Source organism: Filicampus tigris, chromosome 19 (genome assembly GCF_054856515.1).
Source record: "Filicampus tigris isolate MCC_2025a chromosome 19, RoL_Ftig_1.0, whole genome shotgun sequence".
Taxonomy (NCBI): domain Eukaryota; kingdom Metazoa; phylum Chordata; class Actinopteri; order Syngnathiformes; family Syngnathidae; genus Filicampus; species Filicampus tigris.
This window is the reverse complement of record NC_141235.1, coordinates 3,076,454-3,089,806: the sequence shown is the minus strand read 5'-3', so window position 1 is coordinate 3,089,806 and position 13,353 is coordinate 3,076,454. Positions and strand designations below refer to the sequence as shown.

General features: G+C 42.0%; 2 protein-coding genes across 8 annotated transcripts in view; one reads left to right on the top strand and one right to left on the bottom strand.

Annotated features, from left to right (window-relative positions):
• The window catches only part of dcun1d3 (defective in cullin neddylation 1 domain containing 3), a 33,373-nt gene extending 20,087 nt beyond the window's left edge, over nucleotides 1-13,286 (top strand). The window contains exons 1-5 of one of the 7 annotated variants that reach the window (XM_086017229.1): nucleotides 5,490-6,190; nucleotides 8,057-8,139; nucleotides 9,287-9,851; nucleotides 10,795-11,378; nucleotides 12,188-13,286. In XM_086017229.1, coding sequence (XP_085873355.1) covers nucleotides 9,409-9,851; nucleotides 10,795-11,332 — 981 coding nt within the window. In that variant the 5' untranslated portion in view covers nucleotides 5,490-6,190; nucleotides 8,057-8,139; nucleotides 9,287-9,408 and the 3' untranslated portion in view covers nucleotides 11,333-11,378; nucleotides 12,188-13,286. Of the gene's footprint in view, nucleotides 1-5,489; nucleotides 6,191-7,071; nucleotides 7,217-8,056; nucleotides 8,140-8,639; nucleotides 8,690-9,286; nucleotides 9,852-10,794 lie in introns of those variants that run through there. The other 6 variants (XM_086017228.1, XM_086017233.1, XM_086017232.1 and 3 more) reach the window with 6 other exon arrangements.
• Nucleotides 3,399-5,912, bottom strand: lyrm1 (LYR motif containing 1). Its single transcript, XM_086017240.1, has 5 exons — nucleotides 5,368-5,912; nucleotides 4,576-4,767; nucleotides 4,436-4,496; nucleotides 3,846-3,877; nucleotides 3,399-3,762 (listed from the first exon to the last, which is right to left on the bottom strand). Exons 2-5 carry the CDS (start codon nucleotides 4,732-4,734, stop codon nucleotides 3,649-3,651), a joined length of 366 nt encoding a protein of 121 aa, XP_085873366.1. The 5' UTR covers nucleotides 4,735-4,767; nucleotides 5,368-5,912; the 3' UTR covers nucleotides 3,399-3,648.
• Nucleotides 13,287-13,353: the final 67 nt, after the last annotated feature.

Sequence of the window (13,353 nt, the reverse complement as noted above, 5' to 3'; positions counted from 1 at the left end):
CTCCGATTCCTCGCCATAGCGATGTTAATGTGCCAAGTGAATTACCAACATCTTTTTGGGCCCAGGGCTAAAATTAGACCAGCACATTATAGCCTTGTCTCTCGTAACAAGGCACATTTAAAGGATGTGCAGATGATCACACTTTTCCGACCTGCGATTATTAATTTACACCTCGCTGGCACCTCAGAGGAAGAAGCATGGCTGGATGAGTGGAACTGTGCTGCCTGCCAGCGTGTGTGTCGCGTTTGCATGTATTGCGCTTTACTGGTTTCCAGTTAAAATGATAAAATAGCGAATGAATGCTTATTTGATTTGTTTGGAGAAAAAAAAAAAAAAAAAAAAAGCATTTTCATGTTGTCATTATGGGGTGTTGCGTTTCTCCCGATACGTCGACAGACATGCCAAAATCCACCGGTCTGTGTATATGTGTGAAACTTTCATCTTGAATCTAGTTTCATTCACCGCATTCTCTTTCGTTGTACTTTCACGTTTGTATTTTACGATGCAGTGTTATTTCTCTGTACTACAAACAACAATTGAACTTGTAAGTCAAGGTAAACAACAGCAAGTGAATACGACGAGGCCGTTAGAAATCCCGTGGTACATTGTGTGTGTACAATCAGAAGCCTCTCACATTGCATAAGGGATTTGGTATACCCATTGTGATTATTTCTTCCGCCAATTACAAAGAGAAAGGTTATCTTTCCTTTAATGCCTGCCAGCCGTCCCGCCTGCAGCTCGCTATCTGGCCGCCTAACCTTTTTTCCATTTTGGCCTGATGAGGCTTTTCATTGAGGCTCCTCACTTTCACCGCGTCGTGCTGACACACACGGCCCTCTGCTCACTGCTCGCCCCCCCCCCCCCCGCTCCCGAACCCACCGCGAGCCGCCCGACCAAGATGTAAACGAAGCGAAGCCCAACACGCCCTTGCTCCATTATTCATCTGCCCCTCTTTAATGAGTTTTCCATCCAACTTAGCGCAATAAAAGAAATGATTGTGCTTGATCACTTTAATTGAATTGCGCTTTTGTACTAATGCCTCCGTCTGAATCCTTCCCAGTGTGTCAAGTAGTAAAAAAAGAAACTATACAAGAAGCGAATAATAGACGCCGCGATGCAACATGAGTTTGCTTTGTGCATGTAAGCGCTAATGCAAAACGTTGTCGTCTCACAGGACAATGCAGCATTGAGACGGATTTAGCTTTCACACTCATTCTGGAAACAAACAAACACAGCGCAGTTGTTTGACCCGCACGCAAACTTCACTGTCGGAGCCAGTGATTCCTAACCTTTGGCGTCCGTAGCTTGTATGGTGCTCACCTGTCTACACTAGAATACCTTGTGCGGCCACACATATCGCACGTGCCAGAAAACCACAACTGTTCCCAACCATTGTTTGTGCCATGGGAGATTTGTCTGCTTTGCCGCGGGACATGAAGCATTTTCATTAAAGCAGCACTGGGCAAGAAATCGACCATAATAAAAATAAAAAAAATCACAACTCTTTTGATGAAACATTGACTTAGAAGTACAGTAGTTGAATGGGACTTCATGCCCTGAGATGCCCCGCCTGTATCGTTATACTGGCACAAAGCAACTTTGAGGAGGATGGGATCAACCCTGGCACACAAAAAAATAGGGATGTCCTGAATTGCTTTAAAGCATACTCACTTCCTCCTTTCGCTATAAGGACGGCTCAGGATTTCACGACACTACGCGCTGGCACGCATGGGAAATGTGGTTGATTTTTGTCAAAACACTACCGCTTTTGTCCACATGGCGCCGCCATAATCAACAAAAACTGACATGATAGTGTTGCTTTAATGGATTTTGTTATTTATTTACTATTACTATTATCAACATTATTATATTATTCGAAACTGGTTTTATTTACTCTTATTATTCTATGCGTCCATTTATCTTTTGCAGTGACATTTAGTGACGACCAGAACAGTGCAATGCTCTTCCACAAGATGGCAATCAACCTTTGTGTCTACTTTTTTGTGAGATTTTTTTTTTTTTAATGTATAATCTTGAGTTTCTTAAAATGAGTTTGCCGGGACAACGCTTGACAGTCACACAGCTAAGCTAATATGTCATGTCATGTCATCTTCCAAACCGCTTATCCTATATAGGGTCGCGGGGAGTTGCTGGAGCCTATCCCAGCCGTCAATGGGCGAAGGCAGACTACACCCCGAACTGGTCGCCAGCCAGTCGCAGGGCACACATAGACACTGTCACTGAGCGGGAATCGATCCCACGCTGCCCGCACACAACTCAGGCGTGTGTACCACTACACTATCAGCGGACCTTTAAGCTAATATGTTTGTTTACAAAAAGGAGGCCTGCTCAATATTTGATGGCTTCTTCAAGTTACCAAGGAGCAGCCCACTGCGAGCCAACACCACAGTTGGGCCAAAATTGACTTCTTAATGTCCGTATAGAAATATTTGCGCATATGAAGTGCCTGTCCACCCATCACGTGTTAAAATTTGATGTAAAAAGTGTGTTCAGGATAGCAGTGAAGAAGAGCAGGACATGTTTATGCCTGTAAAGTGAAAGCAAACTTGATATTTATTTAATGATGAGTTCAAGTGTAGTCGGGACAACTAAGAATGTGATCTGCATGGAAATCCTTAAGGCAAGTTGACCGGGAAAGATGAGGAGACGGATCAGCTATTTACAAGCCTCTAATTACCTTATCTGTATAGCTCCTGTATTATTCCTTAGTCTTGACTTTTTCGGGGTCATCAACCTCCCCATAAAAGTATATTTTTCCCCTATGATCTACTTTTGGGACGCAGACGTTACTGCTTTGAGACCACATTTTCATTAGTGTAGGACATGTTAATGCTTATATGGAGAAAAAAAAAAGGTTTAGTTAGACAATCTAGAACATAAAAGGTAGATTTAATGCAAAATGGAACTTATTGGAGTTGCATAAAAAGTGAGCTAACCAATCAAATGTTTGGTATGCCCTGACATCTAGTGGCCAACTAGCAACAAGAACATAATCTTCCGTCCCTCTTTTTTAAAGTTTTTACAAATGTTGCTGTGTGCGTCAGACACTGCAGCTGTTGCATCACGCCCAGTTGCCTGTGGCTTTATTTTTTATTATTCAATGTGCACTTTATCCACCGTGGTCCATCTTATAATTGGCGTGCAGGGCCGCTTGTAGCATAGAATGATAAGAACTACATAAAAACTCAAAATGAGCCCAGGGCAGTTTCTGCACGAATGTAAAACTTGATGGGTCTCGCTCATTGATACACTTTTATTTTTTATTTTTAATATTGAGGTCAGCCTGGTATTTTTTATTTTTTTTTAAGCAGTTCTTGATAATTGCTGTGATAACATTTAGTTCCTTTATTCAAAGTAATACAATAACACATTTCTAATTGGCAGCTTGACATCCTCTTTTATTATTCAATCTGACGCTGTCTTTAAAAAAAAAAAAATTAATTAATTAATTGCAAATACGGCACGGCATGATTATGCATGTTAAGAGACGATAATAACAAATGCACTGGAAGCGTCTTAATCATGACTAATGCATGGTTTGTGGGTGCCAGTGACACATCAGCCTCTCGAAATTGGCTTGTGACGGCACCCTCAAGAGTTCCGTTCTCTGGTAGTTCAGGTAGAGCATCAGGTCTCCTCATGAGACTCTAAATAAATTGGCTTGGCCTGCTTCCGCAGGCGCTGCTGTGCTCGCAGTTTCCTCCCTTTCTGAGTGGCCAGTCCCAGTGGCGGCAGGTACGTCTGCGGGGAGGAAAGAAAAACACAATCCATCACATGTTCAGCTTTGTGCTCCAGTGCAGGAAGAGAAAAAAAAAATTACTTACAGCCCTTGGATATGGGATCCTGTAATGTAGGCCTGTTAGACAAAGCCAAAGACTGTATTAGACCAAAAATGAGGGGTATTCACTTATTGGAACCTAAAATGTACTGTAACTTTTACATGTAATTGTAATTCATAACTTGACCTTCTCCAAACTTTTGAATGCACATCAATGGCTCAATTTTATTAGTCCACCGCCTTGCCTTAATTTTAACACCCAACATTTTTTATGCGCTTCATAAGAAAAATAGTACTATATAATATTGTCTTTTCTAAAAACATATAGTAATGAAATAAGTAAATCGAATGTAAATTTCTTCTCTTCAATGGATGTTGTGCTTCTGACTCGTGCACCTTAGCCACCTGGTGGCAGTGTAATACAGACATTGAGACACAGAAGTGACCTGAGTTGAGTTCACTACTGATATACAGTGCGCACATTTGAGTTTTTTGCTCTCAGGTCAAAACAAAAAAAGTCATCCCAATGACAGTGGGTCAATGACGGGTCACTTGTATCTCAAGGCACCACTGTATATAAAATGTATACAAAACGTGATGACAAAACAACTGTGTAAGTAAGCATGTTTCTTTTACCGATTTCTATCCTTGCTTCACACTCCTCAATACATTTTTTTATTGATTCTTGATCAGTCATCTGCAAAGGAGCAAAAACAACAATCAGTGATTAGCCCGAACGATGACTGCAGAACATGCGCCAAGCAGACCATTCCCACCTGCTGGTTCCGTCTGAACAAAGTGCGTGCCTCCTGAAGTATATAATTTCTCTCGGTCAGCGTGTCACTTGCTACTCCACTTTGGGCTTGCCAGGTTCGTGCAATGCGAAACACCCGCATGTAGAGAGACAACACCGTCCTGTGAGTGGAGCCCATCATCTGGACTCGCCTTGGGACAAATGTGACAGGGACCTGCATAACAATGGGTGATAGACACATGTACTACAAATGTACTACAAATAATGTCTATCTACAATCTACACCAGCAATGTACACTGACAGGCACAACATCCTCGTCCACTACACATCAACAATATTTCAGTATATACACTTTTGTGGCATTTTTGTTTGGCGTAAAATATGAGTCTTACCTCAATAAAGGTTGGGAAACTCTGCAATCAGTATTTTTTTTATATTGTTAAGTATGAGTAAAATCGATACTACAATTTTACTTACATTTTTAAACAATACTGCAATTTCGCCAATTTACCCCAGATGTCGCTATCAGGCGCGTGTTGGGTGAATGTCAATTGTAAAACATGTTACGTAGTGCATATTACATATTACTCGATATCGAATCTTAAAAATGTTATAGTTCGCGTGTTTTATGTAACACTTACATTTATATTTGGTTAATGATGCTATAATAGTCAGTAGCTGTTTACTGGCAACAAAAGAAGAAATATACCCTTCTTCAGCAGCGCAAACAAACGCTTTATCTGGTGGACTCAAAATGAAATTAAATGAATACAATTTAAAATAAAATTAAATACCGATCAATGATTGGATTACCTTTGAAAAGTGATCTTAAGTGCTCCTTGTAAGGGGAAGCTGCCGGAATGGAGTGGCTCAAATGGTTGTCGCATGGTAATGACGTCATTACCGTTCCCTAATCCCCAAAATGTATAAAAAAACAGCTGAGAGCGATAAACACCGCGTTTACGTAAATTATTGGCTCTTGGACATTTAAAAAATATATAATTAAATATGTTACCGTTGTATCATTGATTCGTAGTGTAAAATATTTTTGATTAATTCCACGGCACAACATAATCTCTCAAAGCGCTCTTGAACGTTCCATCGACGGAACATGTCATTCAGTCGTTTTTTATTTATTATTTTATCACGGCTATAATTCCATATTTACGTTCGCTGTCGTTTCACAGAATTAAAGGATAATCGTCAGTGGCGCTGGGGTGAAGATCAGCTGTTTTGGCCGCTTGGAACAGGGAGGAAGTGATGCATTGAAATGCCCGTAAAGAAGCTCCTCCAAAAGGGGGAAGCACAAAGAAATAGGCTCCCGTATATTTCGCTCTAGTCTACCAACTCGCTTCGACGTGCCAACTGTACTTTTAGTGGAATTATAATGACACGCCTTTAAACGTTAAGCGCTTTACTTATTTCTTTTTTCCTGCCAAGCTGCCACCGCTATTACATTTTACAAGTTTTTTTAATAGCTGCTTGCTAGCTGGGCGAGCTAATGTGAGTTAACGCGACGAATTTGTCTTTGGTTCTTTTCTGGTCGTATCGGCCAATATATAACCGTTTTTATTATCACGGCCATATACCGGATGGCATGTTTATCCGATTACACGCCGCTGGAACTGCAAAAAAGGTGAGTTTGTGACTCTCTTAATCGTCAGACTTAGCTTAGCCGATAGCTAACTTTTACTCAACCGAGGCGACATCGTTCGGGCCCCGATTGGTAGCTTGATATTTTACAACTGGGGTACATCGTTACTTTGATATTAATTACTGTCGAAAACTGATGAAATTGCTACTCTGTCTGGCAAAACTATCGCTGTATCACTTTGTTGCCAGATAATTTTCGGGCGACTACAACGCCAATCTCTTAAAATAAAAGAGTACAATTACATCTAAGTAAATATTTAATGTCAAATAATTCTATCTATAAGCAGTATTGTACAGAGGTCCCACAGTGGTAATATGGAATGTTGTTGGGTCTTTCCTGCCCACTCTTAAAGGGAGCGTTTGCAATTTTTTAAAGAAATCACAGTGCCTGAGGAAGAACAACCTACAGACAAGGCGTGGCTGACAATGTGTCACAGGCACTTAGAGTACACTCCTAACATCGCAATTCAGCAGCATCACACTGAACTGTTACCTTGGACTTCACAAGCTTTGTTTAAACTATTTTGGAATATCCACCTCTGGAAAATTTTCAAAAATATGTCTGTAAAAAGTACATGCATCCCTGGTTTGCCCAGGCAAGACTATCAAAAGAAGATTTGTAATTAATTGTTTCAAACCACTAAAGTTAGTGTGATAGTAGGCTTTATTGAAATCTTGCTAGCCTCTGCCTATATCTGAAAATGTGTCAGTGGGTGAGCTGTTTTTTTTTTTTGTGTGCTGCTATTCTGCCCCTCTGTTAGCAAACAGTGGGGCTAATTAACATAATCACCACCCCCACACACTTCCTCTCCAATGATGTGATCAAGTAGGCTGGCCAAAGTTCCAGAGCAAAAAAAAAAACCTTACATAGTTCCATGACTGTCTTTTTCGAGTTACCAGCCATTGCTTTGTTTTTTTGCTTTGCGATGCGTGCCAAAATTTGAGATACGAGCCAGCTTCGGATACACCGCCGCCAGAGTGAAGTGAAAAAAAAAATGGAGCAATTAAGGTAGACTTGAAAACACAACTCAGCTTTTTTGGTGCTAAAGCTGTATTTTAAGTTGTAACAATTTTATACATTATTGACATTAATGGCAACAATGTTAGTTAGCACAACAAAACAAGCAATTTGTTTTGTCCAAAACAATTTGCTGAGTTCTTTTACTTTTACAATACCATACAACATAATTCTTCTTTTTTGTGAAATGCGGTAAAGTAATTAGTTGAGTTGCTCATTTGTTGCCTTGAAATTTTGATTCACACAACCTTTTTTTTTAAACAAATCGAGAAAGCCACACACCTATTAACTGTTGATTTGTGGATGGGGAAAAAGGATGCTTTAGCTTTTCATTTGCGTTTAATTGTCTTAAGCATTATGTTGAAGTTCGATTTATGTACAGCACGTTTCAGCTGCGGTTGTTTTTAAAAGTGCTTTATATGTAAAATTGATCTTGGTTAGCCCAAGGCTCGCACTGTTCACTTAAAGAGATTATGATACATGTGCATTATGTGGTTTGAAAGTGATTATTAAACCATGAAATGCCTTTATTATCACAAAACGATGTGTTGGGTGGAGTTGTGACCAGTGCACTCAGGGGGGAGAGATGTCTGAACATGCCCAGAGCAATGCATGTGTATCAGCTTTGCTTTCATGCTGAGCAGGATTCCCTTATCACAATGATATAATCAAGTGTGGCCTTTCAGGGTCAGGAAAAAAACACTTTGTAATTTTTGGGCTAATATGATATAATAGTATTGTTCACAGCTGAATTACAGGATTTCTAAAATAGTCCCTGGAAAGTATATAACGTGTTTTTGTTTATGATGACATTACGTTGTGTCTTTGCAGCATTGCCGACATCAAGGTCACAATGATGGGGAAGCATAGAGAGCGACTGTGATTTGTGGCCAATGCAATGCAATGGATTGTCTGTAAGTACACACCATTTCTACCTTTTTCTTTCTACCAGTACTGACTTTTATTAGGGGTCAAATAAAACCGATTCCACATCCGCATTGATGTATCAGTCTGAAGTGACGTCATTAAAATGCAAAGTGCAGTCTGAAAGGATTCACAGCGCTTCAAGCTTTTCCACATATTTGTTAAGTCACAGGCAGAGATGTCCAAAGCCTGGACTCTGGCTAGGCCATTTGAGTACATTCACCGAGTTGTCCTCAAACCACTCCCTTGTTATCTTGGCTAGTGCTTGGAGTTTTGTCTTAATGACTGCACTGTACATTCGTAATACCCGCCTCTCACGCGCATTTATGACATTGTGCGGAAAGGACATTTTGTATTGTGGATCTGGCACAGCATAGTAAGTAGCGTAGCAAGTTTTTTTTTTTTTTTTTTTATCCTAAAGGGAGTTGGTGTTGCTTACACACAGGTGCACCTAATTAGAATGCTGTTTTCACTTGTTCTTCTTTTTAAGGGTTTGACAACTGGCAGTGCAAGATCTGGATCGTGGTATAATTGGCACAGGTAGTTTGAAATAGGGCTGTCGCTGTGGAGTATTTTTAGAATCGATTAAGCCATCGAATAATCAGATGAAATTTCATGTTGCATTAAAGTGTATCACGAAACCTTTTTTCCTGATTGTTTATTAACCATTTATTGTTATCTGATATTGTTTAGTGATTAAAAAAAGAAGCAACTGAACAACAATGAAGCAATATCACACGAGAGGGATTGATGTCTCGGGTTAAAATTGTGACTCGAGTTGGTGTTACCAATATGAAGTCAAGATCTCTTCGAGGCTGTCCAAATTTTTTTCAGCCCCAGGAAAGTGAGCTAATCTGTGCAAAATGTTTGTAATTCCTACACATAAGTGCAAAATTAGTGGGAGATCGCTTAACTCAGCATTTCAGTTGTATTTAACTCTGACACATATGCATTTAATGTTAATGTAAAAAAAGCAAATATCTAGGTACAAATTTCATTAAACTTAGCTGAAATCAATTTGAATAGTTTCATTCAAGTGCCGTTTTATTCAGAATGGAGTGACTTGACGTTAGAGGGGTGTATAATAACGCTATACTTTTTTACAAAAAAAACATCCTGTTTTTTTCTTTGCTCAAGGATTGAGGGTATGTTGAGACATCCGGACGGGCCAGAGCAGAGGCGTCTAGGCGGTTCGGACGGGGACTGAAGGGAGGAGGAGGAGGAGGAGGATCGACAGACGGGCGAGCCGGGAGAAAGACATGGGCCAGTGCGTCACCAAGTGCAAGAACCCGACATCCTCGCTCGGCAGCAAGAGCGGCGACAAGGAGAGCGGCTCCAAGTCCCACAAGAAAAGCAGCTGCATGGGTAGCGCCGGAGGCCACAAGGACGAGCCGAGCGCCCCGTGCGGCAAAGCCAGCGGCGAGCTGTCCAATGGCACCAAGGCCCTGGAGGTTTCCGTGGAGACGCCCGTCATCTCCGCCTTAATGGGAGAACCGCGCAAGGACGACAGCCCGGACGGAGACGGGCTGTCCATAAAGCACATCGAGGAGCTGTTCTCCTGCTACAAGGACGAGCAGGAGGACGCCATCTTGGAGGAAGGCATGGAGAGGTTCTGCAACGACCTGTGCGTGGACCCGGCCGAGTTCCGCGTGCTGGTGCTCGCCTGGAAGTTCCAGGCAGCCACCATGTGCAAGTTTACAAGGTGAGACGGCGCTATGGGGAGGAGTCGTGCTCGCTCGCATTTTGTTTTACCGTCACTAGCCCCTCTTGTACACAGGAAGTGTATCCTGCCAATGTCAACGTGTGCTTCGTCGGAATAGAAAAGCCTTCCGCTTGAGTCACTCGCTCCCCCCTCCGATTCGAAGCGCGGCTCTTTTGTAACCAAATGCTTCGGATAATAGGCACACTAACCACTGTGTCAACTGATACTAATGGAAGTTAGTTTGCTGAATTTGATTTGTATTGCACTTTTCACAAAGGCCACAAAGAAAGTGCTTTAGAATGCAATCGTGCAGATTCGCGGCGTTTTTAAGTCCATATGAGGAAGAAAAAATGAATGAATGAATGAAAATCTCAACAAATAATCTAGTCTTTTTGGAAAGCACCCAAAAAATGTTTCTTACTGCTTGTTAAAAATGACCGCTGTGGACCGCTCTTAGCTCAAAAGGAAGTGTATTTCACAATTTCTGAGAAACAACGCACTGCGAGTCCCTTTTACCTTTAGAGTTTTTAGTATCTCATGTGAGGGCATTTTGTAAAAGGCAGTCAGCAGAGCGTAGTGACCTAACCCGAAGTTTTGTAGCTTGAGAGAAAAAAAGCAAGTCTTGGAGGAAAAAGTCTTCTTTTTTTTCTTTTTTTTTAATATAAAAAAGTTGTATAGTTGAGGAAAAAAGTTGAAAGAAAATAATCTCAAAAAAAGGTACAAAAAGTATTTTTTTTGTAAAATAGTCAAATCTGAGAAAAAAGTTCAAGACTGAAGATGAGAAAAAAGTTCAAATACAGTACGTCACTGTGCAGTGTGCACACGTAATTCTACTGCAGTGTTATATTTTCCTCCAATATTTCATTTTTGCTGCATTCAACGGGGCGTCGTTTTGTTCTTTGTATTTGACTGCGAGTTCTTGTCCCATGTCTGCTGTGACCAGGAAAGAGTTTGTGGATGGCTGCAAAGCCATCCAGGCGGACAGCCTCGAAGGCATCTGCTCGCGCTTCCCCTGCATGCTGCTGGAGGCCCAGGGCGAGGAGAACTTCAAGGACCTGTACCGCTTCACCTTCCAGTTCGGCCTGGACGCCGACGAGGGCCAGCGCTCGCTGCAGCGGGACATTGCCATCGCGCTTTGGCGCCTGGTCTTCACCCAGGACATGCCCTCCATCCTGGAGCACTGGCTGGACTTCCTGGCCGAGAACCCCCCGGGCATCCGGGGCATCTCCAGGGACACGTGGAACATGTTCCTGAACTTCACGCAGGCCATCGGGCCCGACCTGAGCAACTACAGCGAGGACGAGGCCTGGCCTAGCCTCTTCGACACGTTTGTCGAGTGGGAACTGGAGCGCAGGAAGAGAGAGGAGGAGCGGGCGGCGGTGGCGACGGACGACGAGGGCACGCCGACGGAGTGTTCGCTGAGCACGGACAGGCTTGAAACGGACGCCGGCCGCGGATCACAGACGTGGGGGGGCCACTGAGCGGCCAACATGAAACGGTTGCAAGGGAGAGGAACTTTGGCTGAACGTTGGTATTATCATACAGCTGAGCGTTTCTGTTGGGATGGGATTCCTGCTTTGCAGTTGTTGTTTTTAATTTGACTTTTTTGAAAGGGCTCTGTGAACTGACATTTTAAGCACTTCTATTTAAGTTATTGCTCTACTACCCCCTGTGTTTTTTTTCGTGTGACATTTTTCTTGCACCGTATCTGTTGGAGGCTTTGTTCACAAACGAAAAAAGAGCTATAACATTAACGCCAATTCCTCTTTTATAAATTACTGTGGTGCCTTGAGATACGAGCCGTCATTTGGACGTTTTTGTTGTTTGTTTTTTTTTACGAGAAAAGCACTGTATGCTAGCAGCGAACAGCTCATTTAACAATGTGCAGCTATTTGGCAAATATAGGCTTCAAGCTGTTTATTGCCGGTTCAAGTTTACAGTCTCAACTTAGCCACTCAGGCTAAGAATGCTAATGCTAAAATAGTGTCTGTTGCTGATCTTAAACTTTTTAAGCAACAGATTGAACACAAACAGTACAGCAACATGTTAACAGACACAAATAGTAATATTTTCTTTATCCTCTGCAAAGATCAATTAATAGTGCTGTATTGAGTTGGGATGCACAATGTGAGGTGGGGGGGGGTATTTTGTGTTCCAAGCATGGTCACAGAATGCATGAAACTCATATCTCAAGGCACCACTATAAGTCATTTGGTTCTGGTAACTGCTGATTAGTTAAAAAAGGAGGAACAGGGACAGAACATCAAATTATTTTTGGAAAATACGAGGGTCATCCTGATTGGTCTCATGTGGTTGTATTTGCTTCTGTCTTGCAGCTCTGTGAGGATGGATTAGTTGCACTTGCCTTGGCCACTTTCGGCAAACAGAAACCTACAATTCCAAGGGCATTTTCTATATGGACATAATTCCTTTGACAATTTCATTCACTGGACATCCTACTTCCATGGTCCCATGTTTTTCCAACACCAGAGTGCGTTTGAGGTTTGCAGTGCTCCGCGTCGATCTCTCACGTCTCCCCCAATGTCCGTTTTCCTTCCAACAAGCAGCCAAGTGTGTAAAAACGCAATGACGCTGGCTTTTACTTGAAACCCAAACGAGCGAAAGCTACAGCACCCCTCGGCCAATTTCCAGTCAAGACAACACTCGCTCGATCCTGATGCTTTTGACAGATGAGTATTGTTTACCTCCAGGCCGTTCGTAGTTTGACAGCCTGTACACAAACGCACAACAAGTGCACTCTTCACAAAGTTGACCGATGGCGGTTGGAATATTGCACAAAACTACGGCATGCTAGGTTGCTGTGCTGTTGCTAAACTGCAATGCTGTCTTTAATTCCATTGAAACCCATCACAGGGTAGATGAATACACTTGAGTATGCAAAGCCGCTTGAGCATCCAATATCCTACTAGTAGAACAAACTGCCTTACTAGTAATGATTTTTAATAAATGCTGAAGAGCATCTTTATCAAGTTTGAGGTCCATGCTTTGGCATTAAAGCACGAGTTGGCATCTGAGTGCTATTGTTAACTAGTACAATTTTGTCACTTGTAGCACACCGTTGTCAACAATGCAAAATTGCCTCACTAGTAACATGCGGTTGTCCTACTGAGGACTGAGTGTACTAATGCATGGACCGTGTGCTTACTAGTAAGCACGTCGTTCCTCGAGTGCGCTGAATTGTTTTACTAGTGAGAACACAGACTACTAGTACTTAAAGACTATTACTCAAAACGGCTTTCCATACTCTGGTGTTAATGAGCGTCTGCAATATTAATCCTGTGGTGAAAGAGGGTGACCATAACCTAATCTGTTTAGTTTACATCCACAACGGTTTTATTTCAGACCTCATTTTATCCCCTCGTTTATATAAACTGTATTGATTTATTTCTAAATAATAAATAGTGTTCAACTTCTGACTGTTGCCACTGGACGTGCGTGTTTGATTTGCTGGCTTTTGGGGGCGTGTCGTCGACGCATGTGG

What these genes read in the sequence shown, in the direction of transcription:
- lyrm1 (XM_086017240.1), bottom strand. Translation starts at nt 4,734, where the DNA reads ATGATGGGCTCCACTCACAGGACGGTGTTGTCTCTCTACATGCGGGTG. An exon ending in TGTTCAGACGGAACCAGCAG is followed by an intron (nt 4,497 to 4,575) that starts GTGGGAATGGTC and finishes GCTCCTTTGCAG; the next exon opens with ATGACTGATCAAGAATCAAT. An exon ending in TGAAGCAAGGATAGAAATCG is followed by an intron (nt 3,878 to 4,435) that starts GTAAAAGAAACA and finishes TTTGTCTAACAG; the next exon opens with GCCTACATTACAGGATCCCA.